Source organism: Lepisma saccharinum, chromosome 26 (genome assembly GCF_977018435.1).
Source record: "Lepisma saccharinum chromosome 26, izLepSacc3.1, whole genome shotgun sequence".
NCBI classification, from domain to species: Eukaryota; Metazoa; Arthropoda; class Insecta; order Zygentoma; family Lepismatidae; genus Lepisma; species Lepisma saccharinum.
In genome coordinates, this window is record NC_139254.1 from 42,873,289 (window position 1) to 42,900,304 (window position 27,016).

The 27,016-nt window shown below is 38.7% G+C and overlaps 1 protein-coding gene across 2 annotated transcripts in view; it reads right to left on the reverse strand.

The window, feature by feature from the left end:
* LOC145979388 (glutathione S-transferase 1-1-like) overlaps positions 1 to 27,016 on the reverse strand; it is a 93,963-nt gene that overhangs the window by 64,054 nt on the left and 2,893 nt on the right. For both annotated transcript variants that reach the window (XM_083112257.1, XM_083112256.1), the window contains exon 2: positions 22,662 to 22,810. In XM_083112257.1, coding sequence (XP_082968383.1) covers positions 22,662 to 22,802 — 141 coding nt within the window. In that variant the 5' untranslated portion in view covers positions 22,803 to 22,810. The remainder of the gene's footprint in view (positions 1 to 22,661; positions 22,811 to 27,016) is intronic.

The window sequence follows — 27,016 nt, forward strand, 5'->3', positions numbered from 1 at the left end:
TCTAGCATTCCCGATTTTAGAAGTTCAATGTTCACTTCTGTATGGAATGGAGTACGTAGTGTGGAAAACGGCACTGTTCTGGGCTCTCTGACGGGTTTCAATCAGATATGATACCGGTAGAGGCGCTGGTGTCGGTCCCGCTGCATGATATTTGTCTGCTTATAATGGAAGTAAATGAAGTTTTTGCTGCAACGTCTGATTCTTTTACAAGAAGCATTTCCAAGAATGTGAAAATTCCTATGATATTTGGTACAGTGATTGTGAATATATTAACGAACATTTTAGACAGTCGACCACGTCCTGTTATCGTTAGTTTCATTAAAAATACAGAAGAAAATATACGCTCTTGGTAACTAAATTTTTGTGTATGAATTAGGTTCATTATTATTATTATTATTATTATTATCATCATCATCATCATAATTTCTTTTAAAGATATACACACTGAAGAATTTGTATTTATGATATTTACTGTATCTTTTCTTCCGCTTGAAACTAATCGCGGCGATGATGATTGCATGAAACGACAAAGGGAGACCCACAAAATTTCCTTAGTGTCATTGACATGAGTAAGAAAACTTTCAGACCACTGGAACAAGCTATACGGGATGCTCACACTGATGTGACTAGTGACACAGACACTTCCAGACTGTAAAATAGCATTCATTGCGCATGAGGGTCCAAACAGCAAACGACACGTTCATATGGCGTATTCGCGTGCTACTTGTTACTTCGGTCGGAAAGACGACGCGCCACATGGGAAGTTCCAAACTAAGTGACAAGCGACATGGTGCCTTCAGTCTATTAGCAAGTGTTCGCTGCTAATTGTGCGAACAACAGATCTAGGCGACACGATAAACCGCACGTTACTACAACAGATCTAGGCGACACGATAAGCCATGCGTGTTGCTTTGTCGCTTCTGTGTCGCTCAAACTCGGCCATTTCCTCAATACCTTGCAACGTGTTGCCGTGGTTTGATGTTCACGCATGAGCGATGCAATGAGTATCTTGCTTTAGGGAGATTGCGCACCAAAGCGGCACGCGACGCTTATCGCTTGAGGATTTCACCAACCGAACGCTGGCCTGTGCTGCCTGTCATGCTGCTAAGATGTGAAATATTGCTCTTGATTGGCTTGTTTCCAAGCGACATGTGTCGCGTGACATGTGTCGCGTGTTGACTTGGACAGAAGGACCCGTATCGCTTTGGTGTGAAATCCCCGTACGTTTGTGGAATGTCGCTTTGGTCTAAAATCTCCTTGAGGAAACAGTGCAGTCAGAGCGTGTGTCCCTACGGTTCGAAAGGCTGCATTGATTAACGACTGCTCGCTATCAAGCGACACTTGTGGTTTGTCGCCTCGGTATGAAATATCTCTCAGGATACTATTTATATTCTAATAACTCTAGTACACAATACAACACCTCACGTCCGGAATCACATAGCGATGTTTCTTCTCGTGTTACGCATGCTATTTACTTATTAATTTTATTTTACTTTCCTTTCCAAATTAATGCCATTCGTGACTCCAAATCACTCCACAAATAACTCTGTTTCCATCAATTCACGTAACGTCTTTCAAGACAAACAAGTCTACGCAATATATTCCAGAAACTAAGCCGCTTTACTTTCATAAGAAAATTAACAGCGATACTGATCGCACTGCCATCTACGTTGTCATCCGTCTCGGAACTAGTATCTTGGATCGTTTTCCACACTACGTGTTCAAGGCACTATAGTTGAGGTACATTGCGTAGGCCAGATACGCTACTTAGAGATTCGTGATCTCACAATTAACCTTTCTAATAGAAATGCCGAACTTCTCACAAGGCTTAATAACAATAATTTGCTGATTTCCAAAAATTAAATTAGAAAATGTTGTGCAAGTTTCATCAATTATTAACTGTACTGCATTTTTAATACTTGAAATAACAACTTCATAATCAAAATTATCATTCATAACAAACAATTGCAACTGAAATTGAAATAATAAAATGATTTATCTCAAATACCGTCAACATTATTCATTTCTCGATATAATTACTCTAATCTAAACAATAATCTTCGTCAATTAGTATGATTTTTGTTGTCACCTCTTTTTATTAAATGTATGTAATTTAATTAAAAACATATGGCTGTACCATGCGTTTGATTTAACAATGGCAATAACTATTGGAAATCCCTGTTTTTGTGACGTTGGTATCTAACTAACTACAACTACGAAACTTAAATAAAATGAAGTGTACATCTAACTATTCAACATAAATCATACCACCGTAACTGGGTCTACGTGCTAATAGTCAATGTGAACGTGGAAAGATTCCATCTGGTTGGAACGAGCAGTTTACACTCTGGAGAGAGGAAGTCACGTGAGACGATGCAGAAAACACAAGCTCTGTATACTCTGTCCCGGGTATATCTGAAGCAAACAAACGAAAACAAGTCTCTGCGCAAGTAGTGACCCGAGAGGGCTCCACCAATGAACACGTGAGAAGGAACGGGATTGTGTGGAGGGGGTAAAGCGGTAAAGCAACTGCTGTTACCAGCCTTCGCAGCTGCGTGTACTGCTTTGCTCTGTCCACTCGATCCCTCCCGCCCCTTCTCTGCCGCTATGCGTGGCCTTGTTCAACAGATTCCGGGAACAGAGTATAGAAATAGACCTCTAATTTCTTTGCTGTAGGTGCCGAGTGATATTTATCAAAAGTAACACTGTCCAACAATGATTTTGTTAAAAGTAAAATTTCAACCGTTCTTTATGTTTTGCCACCTGCTGATTCCGAAAATGAAGTCAGAAATTGTCAATCACCCACCATTTTTTGTAACAATAAAAATATAATCCTGCATTATTATTGCAGCATGCAGTCCATAATTAACTGATTGGTAGGCAATATTTAAAATATTTTTATGTCTTTGCTCCAACAATACACTAGTAACTTTATGCCATTGATGTCTGCATGAATGATAACAATTAAACTTGTTAAACAATCCGACTGACAAAATTTGACAATGATTAACTTTTCAACACAATGCTGTGATTTAACTGTTATGTCTACTTCTCATTTCAATAGCAAGTTGTCTGGAGGAAAGAAGCTCTCCTGAGTGTTCTTCAGTTCCAGTGAGTGTTTCGAAGCAAAGATAGAATCATGTCAAGAAGTTGCGTAAAACACAGGAACAATTTTTGTTATATCTGTGGTGAGTTGACCTTAAAAGCAAATAGGAGAACATTTACTCCTCGTGTAAGAAAAGCTTATGAGTGTTACTTTGACAATAAGATAGACGAAAACAAGAAATTGGCCCCTGATATCTGTTGTGCGAACTGTGTAACGCTTTTGAGTAGTTGGCTGAAATGATCTCGTCATATGTCTTTTGGAATTCCTATGATATGACGGGAACCTAAGGATCATATAACAGACTGCTATTTTTGCTTCACAAATATATCTGGGATAAATTCGAAATCAAGGCAAACAGTGAAATATCCATCACTAGAATCATCAACTCGACCGATGGACCTGGAGTTACTATACCTGCTCCACCAGATCACATAAGTATAACGGAAGAAAGTGAAAGTGTTCCTAACAAATGTAGCGAATTGCATAATGATCCTGATTTTGTGGGGAGTGTTTCAACAGCTGAACCTCACTTAATAACTCACGAGGGTCTTAACGATTTAGTTCGAAATCTAGAGTTAAGTAATGGTAAAGGAGAACTGCTTGCATCGCGATTAAAAGGATGGCATTTGTTGGAGAGTGACACTAGTTACTTTTTTCCGGCAACGCCAAAAAGACTTCGTAGATATGTATGCTGAAGATAAGGACCTTGTTTTCTGTTGTAACATCTATGGCCTATTAGAGTCACTAGGTGTTGTCCATAAAAGTGAAGACTGGCGTTTGTTTTTAGACTCTTCGAAAACAAGTTTGAAAGGAGTGCTACTGCACAATTGAAATAATTATCCAAGCATTCCCGTAGCATATTCCTGGGGCATGAAGGAAAGTTATGAAAACATGAAACTGTTATTAACAAATATCCAGTACTATAAATACTCTTGGCAGATATGTGGAGATTTTAATGTTATTGCTATCTTCTTAGGATTGCAACTAGGTTACACCAAATTTTGCTGTTTCCTGTGTAAATGGGACAGCAGAGATAGAAAAAATCATTATGTTAAAAAGAACTGGCCGAAGAGAGAGTCACTCATCGCAGGACAGGAGAATTTTGTTCATCCACCACTTATAAGTTCAGACAAAATCTTACTGCCTCCTCTCCACATAAAGCTTGGTCTGATGAAGAATTTTGTAAAAGGAATGGACCGCGAGGGTCAGTGGATTTATGTTCTTCAAAGAGAGGTTTTCGCGAATTTCTGAGGCGAAACTAAAAGAGGGAATATTTGTTGGCCCTCAAATCAGGAAACTAATGAAAGATAATGATTTTGAAAAGAACCTAAATGAGCTGGAATTGGCTGCTTGGCAATCTTTCAAGGAAGTTCGCATAAATTTGCTCAAAAACAACAAGTCAGAAAATTACCCAGAACTTGTCAGTAATTTGATTCAGAACTATCATGCTCTTGGGTGTAATATGTCTCTGAAGATACACTTTTTAGACTCCCACCTCGTTTCTTCCCGCAAAACCTTGGTACAATGAGCGACGAACATGAAGAACATTTTCACCAGGATATTGGTGAAATGGAAAGGCGATACCAAGGAAAATGGACTCCAAATATGTTGACAGATTATTGCTGGACGCTAAAAAGAGATGTTCCTCAGGCAAAGTACAGACGAAAATCAAGGTCGAAGACATTGTAGATATGCCATTGTAAATAATATTGCATCGTATCACTATAAGGCTATAAAAGATTTGTATGTACCTGATATTTTGTATGTACTCTGTTACTCAAATTTCATGGGTGATGGATAAATTCTGTAATTAGATTTGAAATCAGCACATCAAATTCAATTAGAATCACCCCCAACTTCTCTTTTAACAGACAAAAACTTCAATTTTGTTGGACAGTGTAATCAACGTGTGTAACTTAAAATACGAGACAAGGATACATTGAATCTTTTCATACACAAAATGTAACCGCTCATACTGTTTGTTAAATTAAGTCGTCAGAGGTGACAAAATGATTATTTCTTTTTATTGAACGTTTATTGATAGTAAAAGTCAGGCGTCGGGCAAACAGACTTAAAAGTTTTGAATTTGGGAAAGAAAATTAAAGGATGCATCTTATAAAACATGCTTCAATGTCACAGCTCCGTAGCTACATATTTTGGCGCCATGGACAGGATTGTGCTTTGACGCCCCCTTCCCTTACTACCAAGCACCGATATTTTATGTGCGTCCTTTGATAATTTCTTTTCATCCTACAAATTTTGAAATGAGTAAACAAAGAAAACTTGCGACGGGTTCAAACGGGTGAAAAAAAATAATTTGTTCAAACTCTTCAAATTTTATTATTCACCAGCAGTATTCAGTAGCGCATGAGTCTCAGGATCTTATTGAGACGGTTTTTCCGTTGAATACTTCTTTTTAAGAGAAGTTCAAAAAAAAAAGTTTAAGATCTACATTTTTAAAAGAAAAATCCACAACAGTATTAACTGACCACTGAGTCTCAGGCCCTTAATGAGACCATACGACACGGGTGAGGTAGCCCCCAAACCCAGCAACGTCACAAAATACTCCACCACATCATTTATCCAAAAATAGCCAACATTCAAAACTCACTTTTCAACGGTATTTTGTGGGTCCCACTCAGTAACGCTTGGAGCGATGTCTGAAGGGTTACAGAATTACAAAGCACTTTAATAAAGGAATACAACAACAAAATGAGTACAATCAACTGCAGAATACAATGTTCACCTTAACTGATTTATTGCGCATGGAATATGAGGAATTCCTTGAACATCCTGTTCAAATTTGGAAGGATAAAGCTCAGACACTCTTCCCACTTAAGATAAGAGAGGCATTCATGGGTTCCCTTTGAAAATTTCACAAAATACTAACCAAACTTTTATCTTTGAAATTTGCCCCTTAAAGGTTATGCAAACGGATAAACATCTAATTGTTTAGTTAAAATTTGCAAGAGAACATAAGTGACATCCGTTGACTTTGTCTTATGGATAACCAGCAAATTCAACACGCCAGGGAGAAGTTTACAAATATCCCTACTGCACCTATATCACCACTTACCTCCTTGAATAGTATGCAATCAGATATGCATTCAAATAACTACTCAATTATTCATATATCCGCAGTATACACATGAAATTCCTCCCAACTGGACGAGAATCTTACAAATTAGTGCACAAATAATAAGATATAAACACTCTCTGGGTGATGTGAGCTGTTTGGAGGTTAAAACTGAACACGAGTGCATATGTAATATGTATATTTGTTTATTGTGAACAATCAACTTGAAAATTGTCTAACGAAATTCTAATGAATGAATTTTCACAAACCAGAAAAAATACACCATGAAAGAAAACTACATGTTCGTCTTCAAATACTTATGTACTCAAGTGTACAGTTGATATATTAATGTTCTTGAGAATTAACTTTGAAAGTGCCACATACAATTAGGCCAGAATACCATGACTTATGGTAAAGATAATATAAATCCTGTATAAAACTTACAACTACTTCACACTACTATTATAAAATAATATTGTACTTTAGTGTACACATCAATCAACGAACAATGAATTTCAATATGGTCACAGACAACCTGGCCTAGATACCGAATCTAATGATCTGATTTGTTTAATACACAATGTTTATTATTAATGGTTTTCTTGTCACAAATATGTTAAAATTCTTTTGTACTTGACCATACAAATAAATGTCTCAATACATTATTTAAAGTGAATAGATCACACACTTTTGGACCAGGATACAAAGTATCACAGAATTGCATGAAGTCTTTGTCATTCACTAAGTGTGATATTTAGATATCGATTCGTGATGACTAATCTTGCATTTGACGTCTTACCAAATGTAGAGAAACGAAAGTCATACACAACATCCAAAGCCTGTGATTCTCAAAACGAATGACGTCCTTCAAACAAAGCACTTTTAACGTGTAGCCTACAATGATACACGACAGGTACCAGTAGGCAATGCATTATCCAACATTTATGAAAAGCAACATGCTTCATAATCTGATTTATATAATCCTGCACTGGCATTAAATATCATCACGATTCCTTTTCTGATTTTTCTCAATGAAAGCTATTGCAGCTGATCGCGTTCTGGTTTGGATCTCTCATGACCATGCAAATACAGTAAGAATGCTAAAGGCAGCCATTACTCGGTATCCAACTTGCACGTACACATGCAGAAAAGCTCGTTTTTGCTTCACAATACACTTTTCGAATTTCACTTGATAATGGTAAACATTGGTCGACACTAGTACTTAACTTTGGGCTCGTGTTGGCATTATGTTTTCTCGTTGTAATAGAGTAGAAGAAAATTTCGTACCTCATGTATGGAAGTATGGCGAAATCGACGAAACTAAACGGTGAATACATTCTTTTCTCAGAATATGTAGTGCACGACCTACCTCATTGGTTTTTCATGTCCGTTACCATCTCCACAATATACATGTCGGACCGATATGCCGATTTATGTCATAAGTGTCTTTACGTGTCAAAATATTGGTGTTATATGTGGGATAAGATTATATATTTGTCAAAAGGATTGTTCTTAGACATAGAAGCCTATCGATTACTATATTTGCTCACAGGTGGCAGCTGTATATGGTACAGCCCAAAGTTATTAGAAGTACAGCCGGCTGAGATGCTCTTTGGTACAAAGAATACTCAATAGGTGTCATCAGTTCAAGCTTGACATCATAAGAGCATAATTAATGTTTTGTTCGTTCAACTGCTTATAAATGTTATTTTAATTCAAGGAATATTAATGTCTAAATAAGATAACTTATCTTTAAAATATGAACTAAATTAGAATTTCGAGATGCGACTTGACAAGAGCGAAGGTAGACAACGGAGGACGGGAGAACTGAATCGTCTTCAATGAACTGGTAAAAGAACGGATCAAGGAACTCATTGGGGTATAAGGAAAACAATGGAGGATGGGTGAACGGAATCGTTTTCCAGGAATCGGGTGCATGGAACGGATAGAGGAGCTGGTCATGAGGAAGCAGGGAGAATGGACGTTGAAATTTAGCGAGCGGGAAGAATTTATGGAAATTGCAGTTATCCCTGGATTATAAGTCAATCGGATTAGCTCGTTATGTACGCTATAGATTGCGGAGTGTGATATTCAACGAACATTTATGCGAACGTTCGTGTGATGACGGATATTTGAGTAGGTTTGATTGATTGATTGATTTAGTTTATTTTACTTCGCGTTTTGTGCCTCTTGGCTAATTTGCGAAGATGGGGATGAGTGATGAAATGATGAAATTGATGAATGGACATTCACAAACAACCAAGCCCGACCAGGATTCGAACCCGGGACCCTTGGCGTCGCAGGGATATTTGAGTAGGAACACATCCGTTATGGACTTTGGTGGGAAACCGTTGTGATATGTAAGTACGCATTACTATATTCCATTCGAGTGACAATCGTGGGATTGAACTTGAAACTTGGATAAAGCGATGTTTCAGCACTTCCATTGTAATGCTAACATTCGTGTGATGTCAGTCATGGCCATGATTCGCGAGTTCACCTACCCGCAAAAGTGGCGGGAACATAGCGCGTAGCAAAGCCATCTTGGGGGAAATTATTGACTAGTCAAAAATGAAAGTAAAACGGCAGTAATTGTAATCGACTTCAAGTATTTATGCACGGTGCATTTATTTTCAATGTATACTTCTGTAGAAGATGTTCCGTATAAATGGAGCCAAGTTCATGTCGAATATTTTGGTATACAGACGTCGGCTGTGCAAGGGTGACAAAATTCCTCGACTGTTAAAACCAGTTTTATTTGCCTAATATTTGTTTGACGGAAAGTCCTATCAGAGTGTCAGAATTGAATTCCTACTAGGTTATTCCTTTGTGTCATGCTCCATCAATATCAAATACATGTATATTATTGTGTGTTGTAATAAGAATGACACTTTATTAAGAGTTCTATACTCGCACAGCCCAACCTGTGTTGATAAAAATTCTGTGAGCTATTGCTTATCGTGTAGGTGAATTTAAAAGTAATGATTGGCAAATGTCAAAGATGGCATGGATGAATATCATTTAGCGACGGCTGTAGACTTGTAAATAATATAAACACGCTTTCTTGATGTTGAATAAAAATATATAGTTTGGATCTATGATTTTGCGTTTGAGCCCTTAAAGATCATGCAGTGTGTAGTTGGTTAGTTATATGAGTATTAATGTCAATATTCCTTTCCAGAGAGAGGGAATGTTCGTGCTTCAATGGTCACTGCGGTTAATCTTCGTGCTTGTTTAAATATGAACATATAAAAGGGGTAACTGTAAAACTAAGGAATTTGTACGGGTCTGTTTCTTGAGATGAGTTGGAACGCAGGTGACGTCGGAAGGCAGAGGCATGTTGGGTGAATAGTGTAACATATAGTTTGTCCCTATCTCGTAACCTTTTACTAAGCGTGTGAACCTCGAAAGGTTCGGGGATCGAACCTGGAGCCCTTTTGATGAATGTAATTCTTACCATTGGGGGTTAGCGGTAGCCCGTAAGCTCTCACTTGGCTGCATCTGCTAACTGCGGGAGGTACCTAAATAAACTTAAATTTAGAGAACCCTTTAAAGAATGGCAACTCTCTTGTATTTGGGCTATAATTACCTAAAGACTGCAAAGGCAAGGATGGCATTAGAAAAGCATGTTACCTGTCTCGCTCTTGAAGCGTGGATCTAAGAGTTTCTAAATTAACTCTCACTCGCTTGATGAAATTCGTCTCTTAAATTCTCTCAGCTTCGCACCACTTCACTCCCAAACAAGTTTCTAAAATTCACGTTCACTGTTCAGAACCCAGCCTGAATCTCCTTCAAAATGAAACTCACTCTCCTCTCTCCAAAACGCAAAACCCCTTTCTTACTATCGAACCACTCTCCTGTTCTCTACCTTTCCTAACCCCAAGACCAACTGTCTCGAGCAAGATGCAACTTGCATCCCCCTGATCCAAACTCCTCCCCTTTTTCTCTCTCATCCCATTTTCCTCTGCAAAATACTGGCGAATGCTTTTCGCTGAGCTGGCCCTGAAGTTAACACATTCCTTATATTTCCTACCAGGCTACCTAGCTAAACGTAACTCAGTAGACCCAAATAGACAGTTCTGCAACCGAAAATGAGGCTCGAAGTGAGGCTCGGTGAGGCTCGCCTTAATGGTTTTCTCTTGTAAGGCATAAGCCTCATTTTCTCGCAGTGTTGCCAACACCTACCTACACCCCTTCTTCTTCTTACTTGGCAAGGGCTACTACCTTTTTTTTTTAGGCTTAGCCAATGTATATACTGGCGTAACATACACACACTGGGCAAGGAGAGCCGGCAACAAACACACACTGCCGTAAAAGAGAGAGAGATGGATGGATGGATGGCAGCACAGTATATGTGTGCGTGTGTGTGCGTGTGTGTGTATAATATGTAGCATTATTAACTAGAGAGTGTTGGCAAACCACCTGCAACTAAAAAAAAAGAGATGTCAACGTTGCTGTAAGATGAAGAGAGAGAGAGATTTAAAAGACCTATAGCTGGCAACAGTGGTGTGCGATGTCCTCCCTCTTCTGTGCAAATATGACATTATGATGTTACTGTAGTTTTTGAAGAGGATTACGAGTTAACTAAAAAAACCTGCAACTATAGAGAGACTCGACCGACGCACTAAACCCGACCTCTCTACGACTATTCGTTCAAAGTTTTGCGAGAGTGGGTTAACTTCTTACCCCTTGACCCCAGGACCACCAAAACTTTGTATACGTATTCTACACCTCCAAAATAGACAAGGGGTATCTAACGATACCGGATGGGGGTGTTTTTCGATATATTTTTTCGATAACTCTTACCATTTTCGAGATATTTGCAATTTAAGATTTTTTAACGCTGTGGACTTAGAAAATTTTCGATTGATGAAAAAAAATTGGTTCCATGACGACCTATGTTTATTTTGGTATGGGAGGACAGAGGACACCGAGACTCGACCGACGCACTAAACCCGACCTTTCTACGCGTACTCTACGTCACCAAAAAAAATCGACAAGGGGAGATTTTTCGATAACTTGCACTGTTTCCAAGGTACTTAGGTTTTTTTTTGATAGACGACAACGACGGAGTCATCAATGAGTAAACATCCGTGAACTCGGTGAACAAGTCAACTTTTTCAGTACGTCAATATTTTTTTTTCTTATTTCTTAGTGAATGGGTTAGGTGACTTGCAACGACGAAGGCCTTCTAGCAACACGTATAAATAACATACCTGAAAATTGTATCGCTATATACTAGACTTTTTTGGTTTGTGTGATCTGAGAAAGCAATGGCATCCACCACCAGTTTCAATCGTAAAAATGATAAAACTGAATGTGTTACTTGTGGGAAGCTAATCTCAAGGAACAATTTATCGGTACACAGGGCAAGATGTAGCGAAACAGGTTCGAGAATTAATCGTTCGTTACCTTCTAAGCCTTGTGCTCGATGTAGAAAAATGATCAGCATTACAAATTTAAGTAAACACCTCAAAATTTGCAAACCATCGACCGGACAAGCATCGAAAAGGAAAATCAATAATTCAGAAACGGAAGCTTCAACTTCCAAACAAGTTAAATTATCCGATGAACGCAAACCAATTAGATCTGCATTTAACCGTCATATTCAGGATTTCTCTTTTACTTCGGAACCAGGCTGCGACATTCTTAGTTTTTTGCGTGAAACGAAAACATCCGTGATAAATATTCTAAAAAATAAATTGGAAAATAATTCCATAAAAGTATACGTTGATCTATTTTCCGAATACGAAAAAGTCGATGGTACAACAAGAGTTTTTTATCATCGAACAAAAAACCAGGCTCTTCATTTGGCGGACGTCGATAATTTGGACGAATTTTATTCTGATCTTTCAAATGAACTGGTTAAGAAACACGACGATTTCGAGGCTATAGGGTCGGGATGGTCTCTGTGTGGAAGTCCTCACACGTTAACTGTTTACGTGAACCAATTCTCGCCTCTTCGCGCTTCCAGCTACGTTCCTCTTCCACCGAACATTCAACACAAGAGGGCTGTGTTAAATATACAGAACAGCGATAACAAGTGTTTCCTTTGGTGTGTGTTGGCGGAACTTCACCCGATTCATTGGTCAAATCATCCAGAACAGGTTTATCATTACAAGCAGCATGAACCTGAACTGGAAAATGCAATGGCTGGCATCGAATACCTGGTGACCATTTCTGATATATCAAAAAAATTCGAAACACGAGCACGAGATGCAGAAGGAAAACGCTTAATCATCAACGTGTATTCCTATACGTTGGATAAACATGTCGTGCATCCCGTCAGGATAAGCGATGTCGACGATGATGATGCTCGTGTGATTAATCTTCTTCTAATTTCCAACGAGGATGTTCACCATTACTGTCTCATTCGTTCACTATCACGCTTGGTCAGAAGTCAAACTACCAAGTATGCAAACAACATCGAAGTTTGCCCGAGATGCCTAACCACATTCAACGATATAAAACAAGTCGATTATCGAAAATACACTGGAGGTCAGATTGCTATCGATAAACTTGCCGAACATAAAATATATTGCGGCAACAACAGACCGGTTCGAATGTTGATGCCCGAAAAGAACGAAGTGGAAGAATTCAAAATGCACAAGGCGTTGTTCCAGCATCCGGCCATCATCGTTGCTGATTTCGAGGCGTTCCTCAAACCACTCTCATACTGCGATCCGGATACCGAAGTTTCTTCCACCACACCTTACCAGCTTCACGAACCAAACAGTTTCGGTTACGTTGTCGTGCGACAGGATAAAATAGATGAACCGTACGTATACCGAGGACCCGATGTAATCGAACGCTTCTGCGAAAAGATGATCGAGGAGGTTGGGAAAATTGGATGCATGCTGCAAACATCGAAACCGATGCTTCCGTTATCTGCTATCGAACTTCAAAATTACTATGACACTGTCAAGTGTCCTGTGTGCGATAACCACTTCACGGACGACAATCGTAAAGTGTTTCACCATTCGCATACGGACGGTCGCTTCATAAGCGGAATATGTAATGCATGCAACCTCAAAATCCAAAAACCGAAATTCGTCCCGATATTCTTTCACAATGGTTCTATTTACGACTTTCATCCCTTAATTAGGAAACTCGGATACGACACACAAAAAGTAGATATTCTTGCTCAAAACGAAGAACGATACATCTCTATAAGTAAGAAAGTTATGATTCCTGAGACTAAAAATACCATCGAGATGAGGTTTCTGGATTCGTACAGATTTCCCTCTGCCAGCCTGGACGCTCTTGCCAGCAAACTTTTAGACGAACAATTCAAAATTACAAAAGCTAGTTTTCCCAACGTAGACATAGAACTCGTTAGACGTAAAGGGATTTATCCTTACGAATACGTTAGTGATAATTCTAAATTTAACGACGACGCTCTCCCACTTCCAAGAGAATTTTACAGCAGACTCAGAGAGAAAGGAATTACGGACGAAGAATACCAACACGCGCAACTCATGTGGGAGAAATTAGAATGTAGGACACTCGGAGACTACCACGATGCCTACTTAAAATTAGACGTAACGATACTCGCGGATGTTTTTCAAGCGTTCAGGAAAACGGCAACGAATATTTATAAATTAGATCCAGCGTATTTCTACAGCCTACCGGGATTAGCGTGGTCGGCAATGTTATTCCAGACAAAGGTCAAGCTGGAACTGATATCGGACGTGGACATGTTACTTTTCATCGAGAGGGGGATTCGGGGCGGGATGGTACAATGTGTACAGAGATATGCAAAAGCCAACAACGTGCACATGAAAGAAGATTATGATTCAAATCGAGCATCGAATTACATCTTCTACGCCGACGTTAATAATCTCTACGGACATGCCATGGTACAGAAACTTCCTTACGGAGGATTCGAATGGGCATAAATAGACATAGAAAAATTCGATGATAGTGAGTATGGCTTCTTCGCAGAGGTGGATATCGAATTCCCCGACCATTTACACGATCTGTTCAGCGATTTACCACCGGCATCCGAGTTCAAATCTTCGCCTCATTCTAATCAATGCAAGCTTTTATTGACTCTAGAGGGGAAAAAGAGATACGTTGTTCATTACTCGAATCTCCGATTCTTGATCGGGAAGGGTGCTAAGGTAGCGAATATTAGAAGAGTCCTCAGGTTTAAACATTCCGAGTGGCTCAAACCGTACATTGAAACAAACACGCAACATAGGACAGTTGCCACTTCCGATTTAGACAAAGATTTTTTTAAATTGATGAATAACGCGGTGTATGGCAAGACGATGGAAAACGTGCGGAATCATGTAGACGTGAAATTGGTTTCAGATAAAAATAAATGCATGAAGTGGGTGGCCGATCCTAGATTCAAGTCGAGAAAAATTTACAATGAGAATTTGGCACTTTTCAATCTAGATATAAAATTGATGAAATTCAGAAAACCAATTTACGTTGGCGCAACTGTTCTCGACTTGTCGAAACTTTACATGTTCGAATTTCATTATGACGTGATGAAACCCTTCTTCAATGATAAGATATCACTTTTGTACACGGACACCGACAGCTTCATTTACAGCATACAAACACCTAATCTCTATGAAGACATAAAAAATCCTTCCATGCTTGAGTATTTCGATACTTCTGCATATCCTCAAACCAACAGATTTGGGATTCCTTCCCTCAACAAAAAAGTCCTAGGTAAACTGAAAGATGAATGTAACGGTGATATTACTGTCGAGTTCGCGGGTTTGCGTTCGAAAATGTATGCCATGAGAACAGAAAGTAGCGTCACGAAGAAAGCAAAAGGTGTGTGTAGAATACGGTGGAGAACAAACTCACCTTCCACGATTACATCTATTGTCTTTACTCACAATCGACGATACTAAGTATAGAACAAAGAATCCAAAGTGTAGACCACGTGATTACAACAAACAAAGTTAGTAAAGTAGCATTAGATCCGCATGACGATAAAAGATGTATTTTGTGTTGTGGAATCCACACGTTGCCTTGGGGACACTATCGTTTACAAATTAGTAAAAATTGTAGGCAATGCAATTGAAAAAAAACAACTTAAATAACTATAACTAAAATTAAAAAAAACTTTAACTGTCTCAAATTATCACATACACAATAAATAACTATCAAGGACAATGCATCTCTTTGGTTTCCGAAAGCAAACAATGGAGACTGTACACCGCACGGCAGATCATGAATTTCTACCTTCCATGTTATCTAAACTCAACGGCCTGTTGATCAATCAATTTTCGGAACGCTGCTCTTCTTGCTGGAACCGTGACGATTTCGGATTCGCGACGATCGACATGACGAGGAAACCCAACGACGGAAAATACAGAAACAAAGTCAACGACTTTCTAAACGTTGCAACGTTGTGTCCTTGCTTGTTATTTATTGTGTATGTGATAATTTGAGACAGTTGAAGTTTTTTTTATTTTAGTTATAGTTATTTAAGTTTATTTTTTTTCAATTGCATTGCCTACAATTTTTACTAATTTCTAAACGATAGTGTCCCCAAGGCAACGTGTGGATTCCACAACACAAAATACATCTTTTATCGTCATGCGGATCTAATGCTACTTTCCTAACTTTGTTTGTTGTAATCACGTGGTCTACACTTTGGATTCTTTGTTCTATACTTAGTATCGTCGATTGTGAGTAAAGGCAATCGATGTAATCGTGGAAGGTGAGTTTGTTCTCCACCGTATTCCCGCACACACCTTTTGCTTTCTTCGTGACGCTACTTTCTGTTCTCATGGCATACATTTTCGAACGCAAACCCGCGAACTCGACAATAATATCACCGTTACATTCATCTTTCAGTTTACCTAGGACTTTTTTGTTGAGGGAAGGAATCCCAAATCTGTTGGTTTGAGGATATGCAGAAGTATCGAAATACTCAAACATGGAAGGATTTTTTATGTCTTCATAGAGATTAGGTGTTTGTATGCTGTAAATGAAGCTGTCGGTGTCCGTGTACAAAAGTGATATCTTATCATTGAAGAAGGGTTTCATCACGTCATAATGAAATTCGAACATGTAAAGTTTCGACAAGTCGAGAACAGTTGCGCCAACGTAAATTGGTTTTCTGAATTTCATCAATTTTATATCTAGATTGAAAAGTGCCAAATTCTCATTGTAAATTTTTCTCGACTTGAATCTAGGATCGGCCACCCACTTCATGCATTTATTTTTATCTGAAACCAATTTCACGTCTACATGATTCCGCACGTTTTCCATCGTCTTGCCATACACCGCGTTATTCATCAATTTAAAAAAATCTTTGTCTAAATCGGAAGTGGCAACTGTCCTATGTTGCGTGTTTGTTTCAATGTACGGTTTGAGCCACTCGGAATGTTTAAACCTGAGGACTCTTCTAATATTCGCTACCTTAGCACCCTTCCCGATCAAGAATCGGAGATTCGAGTAATGAACAACGTATCTCTTTTTCCCCTCTAGAGTCAATAAAAGCTTGCATTGATTAGAATGAGGCGAAGATTTGAACTCGGATGCCGGTGGTAAATCGCTGAACAGATCGTGTAAATGGTCGGGGAATTCGATATCCACCTCTGCGAAGAAGCCATACTCACTATCATCGAATTTTTCTATGTCTATTTATGCCCATTCGAATCCTCCGTAAGGAAGTTTCTGTACCATGGCATGTCCGTAGAGATTATTAACGTCGGCGTAGAAGATGTAATTCGATGCTCGATTTGAATCATAATCTTCTTTCATGTGCACGTTGTTGGCTTTTGCATATCTCTGTACACATTGTACCATCCCGCCCCGAATCCCCCTCTCGATGAAAAGTAACATGTCCACGTCCGATATCAGTTCCAGCTTGACCTTTGTCTGGAATAACATTGCCGACCACGCTAATCCCGGTAGGCTGTAGAAATACGCTGGATCTAATTTATAAATATTCGTTGCCGTTTTCCTGAACGCTTGAAAAACATCCGCGAGTATCGTTACGTCTAATTTTAAGTAGGCATCGTGGTAGTCTCCGAGTGTCCTTCATTCTAATTTCTCCCACATGAGTTGCGCGTGTTGGTATTCTTCGTCCGTAATTCCTTTCTCTCTGAGTCTGCTGTAAAATTCTCTTGGAAGTGGGAGAGCGTCGTCGTTAAATTTAGAATTATCACTAACGTATTCGTAAGGATAAATCCCTTTACGTCTAACGAGTTCTATGTCTACGTTGGGAAAACTAGCTTTTGTAATTTTGAATTGTTCGTCTAAAAGTTTGCTGGCAAGAGCGTCCAGGCTGGCAGAGGGAAATCTGTACGAATCCAGAAACCTCATCTCGATGGTATTTTTAGTCTCAGGAATCATAACTTTCTTACTTATAGAGATGTATCGTTCTTCGTTTTGAGCAAGAATATCTACTTTTTGTGTGTCGTATCCGAGTTTCCTAATTAAGGGATGAAAGTCGTAAATAGAACCATTGTGAAAGAATATCGGGACGAATTTCGGTTTTTGGATTTTGAGGTTGCATGCATTACAGATTCCGCTTATGAAGCGACCGTCCGTATGCGAATGGTGAAACACTTTACGATTGTCGTCCGTGAAGTGGTTATCACACACAGGACACTTGACAGTGTCATAGTAATTTTGAAGTTCGATAGCAGATAACGGAAGCATCGGTTTCGATGTTTGCAGCATGCATCCAATTTTCCCAACCTCCTCGATCATCTTTTCGAAGAAGCGTTCGATTGCATCGGGTCCTCGGTATACGTACGGTTCATCTATTTTATCCTGTCGCACGACAACGTGACCGAAACTGTTTGGTTCGTGAAGCTGGTAAGGTGTGGTGGAAGAAACTTCGGTATCCGGATCGCAGTATGAGAGTGGTTTGAGGAACGCCTCGAAATCAGCAACGATGATGGCCGGATGCTGGAACAACGCCTTGTGCATTTTGAATTCTTCCACTTCGTTCTTTTCGGGCATCAACATTCGAACCGGTCTGTTGTTGCCGCAATATATTTTATGTTCGGCAAGTTTATCGATAGCAATCTGACCTCCAGTGTATTTTCGATAATCGACTTGTTTTATATCGTTGAATGTGGTTAGGCATCTCGGGCAAACTTCGATGTTGTTTGCATACTTGGTAGTTTGACTTCTGACCAAGCGTGATAGTGAACGAATGAGACAGTAATGGTGAACATCCTCGTTGGAAATTAGAAGAAGATTAATCACACGAGCATCATCATCGTCGACATCGCTTATCCTGACGGGATGCACGACATGTTTATCCAACGTATAGGAATACACGTTGATGATTAAGCGTTTTCCTTCTGCATCTCGTGCTCGTGTTTCGAATTTTTTTGATATATCAGAAATGGTCACCGGGTATTCGATGCCAGCCATTGCATTTTCCAGTTCAGGTTCATGCTGCTTGTAATGATAAACCTGTTCTGGATGATTTGACCAATGAATCGGGTGAAGTTCCGCCAACACACACCAAAGGAAACACTTGTTATCGCTGTTCTGTATATTTAGCACAGCCCTCTTGTGTTGAATGTTCGGTGGAAGAGGAACGTAGCTGGAAGCGCGAAGAGGCGAGAATTGGTTCACGTAAACAGTTAACGTGTGAGGACTTCCACACAGAGACCATCCCGACCCTTTAGCCTCGAAATCGTCGTGTTTCTTAACCAGCTCATTTGAAAGATCAGAATAAAATTCGTCCAAATTATCGACGTCCGCCAAATGAAGAGCCTGGTTTTTTGTTCGATGATAAAATACTCTTGTTGTACCATCGACTTTTTCGTATTCGGAAAATAGATCAACGTATACTTTTATGGAATTATTTTCCAATTTATTTTTTAGAATATTTATCACGGATGTTTTCGTTTCACGCAAAAAACTAAGAATGTCGCAGCCTGGTTCCGAAGTAAAAGAGAAATCCTGAATATGACGGTTGAATGCAGATCTAATTGGTTTTCGTTCATTAGATAATTTAATTTGCTTGGAAGTGGAAGCTTCCGTTTCTGAATCATCGATTTTTCTTTTCAATGTTCCTTGTTCGGTCGATGGTTTGCAAATTTTAAGGTGTTTACTTAAATGTGTAATGCTGATCATCTTTCCGCATCGAGCACAAGGCTTAGAAGGTAACGAACGATTAATTCTCGAACCTGTTTCGCTACATCTTGCCCTGTGTACCGATAAATTGTTCCTTGAGATTAGCTTCCCACAAGTAACACATTCAGTTTTATCATTTTTTCGATTGAAACTGATGGTGGATGCCATTATGCTTTCTCCAAAATCACAGAAATCAAAAAGTCTAGTATATATAGCGATACAATTTTTCAGGTATGTTATTTTATATAGAATTTCTTGGGGGTGAATACAAAAAACTCAAGAATTCAATCTACACTGTGAATAGAATTTCAGGTATGTTATTTTATATAGAATTTTCTTTGGTGCGAATACAAAAAACTCAAGAATTCAATCTATACTGTGAATACAATTTTCAGGTATGTTATTTTATATAAAATTTCTTGCGGGTGATTTCAAAACTCAAAAAATTTTAATCTACTGCGAATAGAATTTCAGGTATGTTATTTTATATAGAATTTCTCGGGGTGATACAAAAATCAAAATTCAATCTACTGTGAATATAATTTCCTGGTATGTTATTTTATATAGAATTTTCTCAAGGAAGCCAAAAATTGCAAGAAGACCTTGCCGCCGGGCAAACTGCTCGAAATGGACGCGAAACAGAACACGGCGAAGTTGATGATGAACAGAATGTACGGTCAGATGTACGAACTGAAAGACATTCCCGAAGAAATTCGCGCTCACGTGAACCAACCTTACGTTCGAAGGCCGTACGGAAAAATGTTGGGGGCTCGTTCGTTTCGAAGAACCCCCAGCTTGCTCGTCTCTAGTTACTTTTCTGTCGAGAACCATCCTACTGAAATCGCGCGACGTGGTCGAAAAATTCCCCTCGAACCCCAGCGACCGCGCATGATGTACATGGACACGGATTCACTTTTCATCCTCATGGATAAACGCGATCAGGCTAGCTTGATCGATCACCTGCACGAGCGGTTGGTTCCCGAACTTGCGGGTGAAGGTCGAATTCGTACTGAACGATCGCACCAACATCAAGATCGTGTGCGAGTTCCACGACGCGCTGCCCGAGGATACCGTGTGCAGCGTCATCCTGATCGCCGAGAAGTCCTTCGCGTACGACGTGAAGAACGAGAGGGTCACGGAGCAGTTTTAAATATATCGCCTTCGTCGAGCAAGAATGGCTTTTTCTACATCCTCCATTACAAAATTTTTAATCTAAAAAAAAAAAAAAGGAGAGAGGTCCCGTTAGGTCGTAGCAGGGGAGGGGGGGCACACATTCTAGAAGATCACACATGAGAGTTTTAAAAAACATCGTGGCAGATTACGCTGAGAGCAAGGTCGTAGTAGATTACACTGAGGGGACCTTACAGTAAGAGGAGACAGCAGACTTATAGGAAAATGTCGTAAGTCATTTCAAAAGAAGGCCAAAGGACGAGTTAGCATAAGAGCAAAAATTTGCAGGAGGTAAAAAAAAATAGCTTAAAAAGGGATGCCAGAGCTTCTTCTGTCCACTTTTCTCTCATTGTAGGTTAGTTTAGTCCGTAAAACGTCGTAAAATAAAAAAGTAGTAGGTCAAAGGGCGAGTTAGCATAAGAGCAAAATTTGCAGGAGGTAAAAAATAGCTTAAAAAGTGATGCCAGAGCTTCTTCTGTCCATTTTTTCTCTCATTGTAGGTTAGTTTAGTCCGTAAAACGTCGTAAAATAAAAAGTAGGTCAAAGGGCATGTCCAGAACGTTGGGTTCCACCTACTTAACTCGAATATGGAAATGAGGCATATGTAACGATTGTATTGATGTCTATTTAGCAAATTTGTCATTGTGGTTCTCCTGTCACCGCTACCAGCGCTACTGACATAAAGGGTTGCTTTTGGATTGGTGTTTATGTTGGTGATCTCATCACAAATACAGGTCAGGTTTCGTAACTCCTTTTCGTAATTTTCGAAGCACAGGCACGTTTTAGTAGATCATGAGTTTATTAGCACCCGTTTTACCGAGATGCAAATTTTCAGCCAGACTAACCAACGAAGGCTGCTAACAACGAAAAGATTCCACGCGACGCATTAACTCCATTCGTTACGCGTCCATCTTTTATCCCGAGTTCCTTTCGCACCCGACTAGTAGCGCACCCGACAGCAGCGCCAGAAGCAACGATTTTATGGCACACGTACGGGATTCGCTTCTGATTTCTATTCAAGACAGTCACGGCAATAGTTACAATGCCGAGGCTGTATTTTATGTGTCTTTCATGCCTTATATAATTAAAAAGCTATTTTTTTACAATTAATTCCACATTTTGGTGAAAATAAGTAAATATGTATTTACATATTTAGAACTTTTTTACTACATATAAATGTGTTTTTTAACAAATTTGCAATCATTTACTATAATAGTGTATTTATTCCCTTCATTTATTAACACTCGACATAAACAGGTGATTCCGACATCATCTTATCAAATCTGTTGGGCCTCCCGATGGCGCAGTGGTAGCGTTATTGCCTTGTAATCAAGGGGTCACGGATTCGATACCCGGTGGAGGCACATAGTGGTTCGGATCCCACTTTAAACTGTAGGTCCAGTCCCGATTAGCCTTACTGTGCATAAAGTGGACTTAAGCCACCAATTCAATCATTATCAAATCTGTTAAGTAAGATGATGTAGGAATCACCTGTTTTCCAAGGAGAATGGCCATGATGATTTTCGTAATGGACAAAAGCATAAATAATATTAGCCCCGGGTAGCCGCCAGAAGTGGATGGACGGAACTACGTGTATGTGTATATCTCATTCTGTTCAAAAAGCCACCTGCTGCTTCTGGATACTGTCACAGCAATAGGCCATTACTAGACTCTCGAACTTTCTGGTATACAATCCATTGGAGATGCTATATTCTAAGTCAAGCTTCTAGAATAGGAAATTGACTTAATTTCTAATGCAGATGCACTAGATATCTTGGAAACCCCCTTGTCTGTGTGACAAAGGGCTTCGAATGAGATGAATGGTTCTGATTCAGATTATTGAGCCGAAGTTATTGTTGAGTATCGACATTGTATCTAGTTTTAACAAATGCAAAAAATTGCTTTTAAACTAATTTATAAAATACTAGATAAAATGTCCATATCTGAATTAACTTAAAATACTTAAATGGTTGAATCTCAAAATCCTACAGCCTAATTTTGATGAGACTTGCGGAATTTGAAAGATAAAATATATTCTTACTGTTGCCTGTAATGAATAATATTCATCTTAACTTCAAATACTGTGAACTCAATAATAAACAACCAACACCACTAAGGAAACGAAACCAGACAAAGTGTAACAAATGTAAGAAGCGTACACGATGTGAGAAGATAGGATTGAATATCGAGGGGGGAGTGAGGGTGCAAGGGATTTACCAAGCGAACACTCACCTGCAGAAACTGCGGTGTAATATGTTCCCCAGCAGCTATGTTGACTTCTGTCAGGACTAGATTTAGTTCTAAAACTCGTGCAGTCAGCAACACTGCTCGACATGGAGGAGACTGGAGGTTGAAGAACAGCTCCAATGGCATGAGAGTACCTGAAGAGAACAAGCTCCAAGCATCAGGCACAATTCAGTCTTATAATAATAATAACAATAGTGTTATTTATAAATTGCTACTGGTAGAAGATAATTACACCCCCTCTTCCAGGCGTCCTTTTTAATTTACATGTTTTGAAATTTATCGTTTTACAGAAGCGTCAATAATTTGTATGTAAGTAACAGTCAACTCTGACCTCTAGTAAGGTAAAATTAACAGTATGCAAAAATAACAATATATCGTGTAATTCCCCGATTAGCACATGTAATAATATATCAGTCGTAGATCGGTTAACTTAGTTGCAATGGTTACAGTTACAAACGGAAGAATATATGACGTCGTTTAAGAAAGGTTATGATACATTTTAACCCCGAATATAAATAACAAGTCTATATAAAACTTGCGTCTTCTAATGATTTGTGACATATTTTATTTAATGAGCCCCAAATTAAATTGGTGGAAATTTAAAACATTTAAAACATTACAAATAAACATAAAAACTGTTGTGTAATGATCAAGGAGCAATTGAATTAAATTAGGTTGATTTAAATTACGATTTATAGCATCTCCTGTTGGTAAACCACTGCCGAAATTTTCTGTTTTCAAAGTAGTGGTAGTAAAATAAGGTAGGTGGGCGAAAGGTGGCCATAGTTAAGCTTCTAGGGAAATTTACAAATCTTCAATGAGAGATAAATTTATGAAATTTTAAGAAATAACTCTCATCACTATTTAGCAACACGTACCATATAATATTTTGTAAAATTACTTGTAACTTTAAAAAGAATTACAAAACCGTTACATCTGTTCCCAAGTTAGCCCATGGTACTAAAGGTAGCTGCTTATAGTTTCGTAGAAAATGTTGCTTGTGCTCAATAAAACATATTTATTCATGTTTATTAATTTTATAATTTATTACAGAAATTGTTAGTCTCAAACTTGTGATTGGTGACCAAACAAATTATATTTTGTTGCCATTAGTGCAAAAATTAAATATTTATACTTTCGCTATCTTACCGCGTCCCATTGCGCTGTGAGGAGCTTTCAAATTCACTTGGCGCGCGACAAGCGGCAAACTGGTATATGAAGCCGCTTCCCCCTCGGGGACTGGCAGTACATCTCCATGTTAACTCTAACGTAAGCACTGCTTCCACTTCCCTCCCTGCTAGGCCCTTGTCAATGCTAAAGAGCGGACTGCATTCACTGCAATCCAATGCTGCAGTCTAATGTACGGTGGCGCTGCCAAGTTGTAAAAATCGAAAGCTTTCACATTATGATACGGCGACACCGCGCATAAACATGCGATTACCGAGACAAACAGTGGCCTGCCATGTAACGCGTCCGTCTCGCTTGTCAGTAAGTACGTGATAGTTCAAGTTTCGAATCGATTCAAATAATTATTTATTAAAGAGTAATTTGTTTTCTCGCAGTAAGTTATATAATCTGGTGTTCTGAATGGTAAATCGACAAGGTCGCTACAATGAATGACCGCCGCATGGAGTTCATCTTCAAATAGTTAAGGTAAGGTATTTTTTTTATGAATGCAGCTCTCCTAACAATAAGTAGCATGAGCCGCCACTGTTGGTGACGTGAATTATATACAGTAACGACGCATAACCGACCTCCGTAGCGGAGTAGTTACTTATGGACCGACCCTCGTATATAGAATGATTTCCCCCAAGCTTCCATCTCTTGGCATCTTGGATTTGAGTTGTCCAAAGATTGGGGAACATTCCTGAAAAAAATATTTTCTGTTGTATTAAAATTCCGGGTTGGAGCAAAATTTTAGCTAATTCCACCCTATTAATTAATTGTCTTCGAAATAAATCAAAGAAACACTTCCGCGAATAATTTTATCACTGAAGGGTTTAAGATATAAATCCAACATATTAATAACATTCATGAAAGTTTAACATTATTAGGTAATCTTTAATGATAAAACGTATTTTAATGCGAAAGAAAGTGTAAGACGAGGCGAGTGTAAGCTGTTCCCAAGGTGGTACGCCATGGGCCACCATAGGAACTAGCCTCTGGACTACGTTTTTCAATAAAAATAGGTGTGTATATATAGTTCCTTTGGCACAAAAAACATTTTTACAGTGTAACTATGTAATGAAAAAGATAATTAAACGAGCTTTCAAAATATGTAAAAAAAATATTAACATTCGTTACTTTCAAGGTAGTACACACACTCACATTTCTTACCTTAAAATAACAACGATGACTAATCTGCTCGATCCCTGACACAATAACTTACACATAATGGCATCTGGCAATCCGAGAGAGTTGGTTTTCTGCAGAGTGCACTAGAGGGGCACTGGCTACATTGATGCAGTACCATCTCTTGACTTTGTTAAATACTAATATGATTTTCGTGAAGTGGGCCACCTTGGGAACGATGTTCTTCAAACGCTAAGACATAACTGAAATATTCAAAAATATGCTATTTTTTTAAAAAAAAAAATCAGAGCTGCAAACCTTTATTGTTTTTAAATTAGTGTCTCTTTGTTTCCTAGTTTCAAAATTTGTAGGATGTAAACATCACAAACCATGGCATAAGAAGAAATATCGAAAGATGCACATAAATCGTCGGTAGCTTGGTAGTGCGAGGGAGAGGTGGCGGGCAACCACAATGCTCTCTACGGTGCTGATATTGGCTACTTGCGATGAGTGATGATGAGATTGATGAAGCATCACTCACAAAGAACACACATGCCCAGGCCAGCTGTCCTAACCACTCCTACTCCAAGGTCGGCATCTCTGGCTTTTCAGTAAGTCTTCTCCCAACATGGTTTGCCGAAGCACAAGTCGAGTTAATTATATTTATTATTTTATTTCAAACTATTTGCCAAATGTGCACACGCACACATACACACACATTAACAGAAGCAGTGAAAATAAATACGCAAATTTCTTCTCCCCCTTTGTCTACTTTTCCTGCATCAATCATGCTTGTTGCAAATGGTACTCGTATTGGCCAATGACGCCCAGGGGATTTGTTCTCAGAGGGGGCAGAGTCACAAACGTTTATGAGCATTATTATTATTATTATTAATAATAATAATAATAATAATACTAATAATAATATTAATATTATTATTATTATTAATTTCATTACTGCTATTATTATTGTTTTTACGGTACTTTAGTATTATATGGACTACCTCATTTGTCTATTGAAATATGCTTTTGTAGTTGGGTTAGGGCCTCCCCGATGACGCAGTGGTAGCGTCGTCTCCTTGCAATCAAGGGGTCCCGGGTTCGATACCCAGTGGAGGCATATAGTATTTCGGATTCCACTTTAAAATGTAGGTCCAGTCCCGATTATCCTTACTGTGCATAAAGTGGACTTAAAACATCAAATCAATCAGTCAATCATAGGTTAGGCTGGCCAGGTTCGGTTCCCTTAGCATTTCCTTAATACTCATATTATATTTAAGGAAATGCTAAGGGAGCCAAACCTGACCAGCCTAACCTAACTATGAAAGCATATTTCAATAAACAAATTAAGTATTCCGTTTTATACTTTAGTTATTATTATCTTTGCATTAATATTACTACTACTACTACTACTACTACTACTACTATACAATACTATACAATTTGCATAACTGTACACTTAACATTCATTCATGTAGAACAAAAAGCTGTTTTTTATAGTTAGATAATCATTGTAAAATAGACTGTAAGCTTAAATGTAACCCTATTTCTAATAATAATAATAATAATAGTTGCTGTAACTTACCGGCTGTAAATCACAGAAAACAATACTTTTTTGTTATAAACTATCTCTACAATTTCACCATTTAAATTACATTAACTCTTTCCAGAAATCTGAGAGTGAGCAAGTACCCCTCTGCCCCCCCCCCCCCCATGCGGAAACCAATGGTATTGACATTTATTGAACAATTATTATTCATATCTTATTCATATCATACTGTTAAATAGAAGATTTTTAAAAGATGTAAAATGTTTCTAATTTCCCCTTCACTTTCCACATTAAAACAAATGTCTCGGCACTAAATCACATTTGAGATTGTGTGTTCATCACACGTGCTTCGTGAATGCTGATAACGTACGTGCTTCGAACTTCAAAGGCCTGATTTCATCCTCACTTGTACGTAGTTGAATGGAGAACTACTCACACAGAGTTCCACTTGTCTACTTTTATATTCCCATCCAGTTTCGTTGGCTGATCGTGTTGAGTC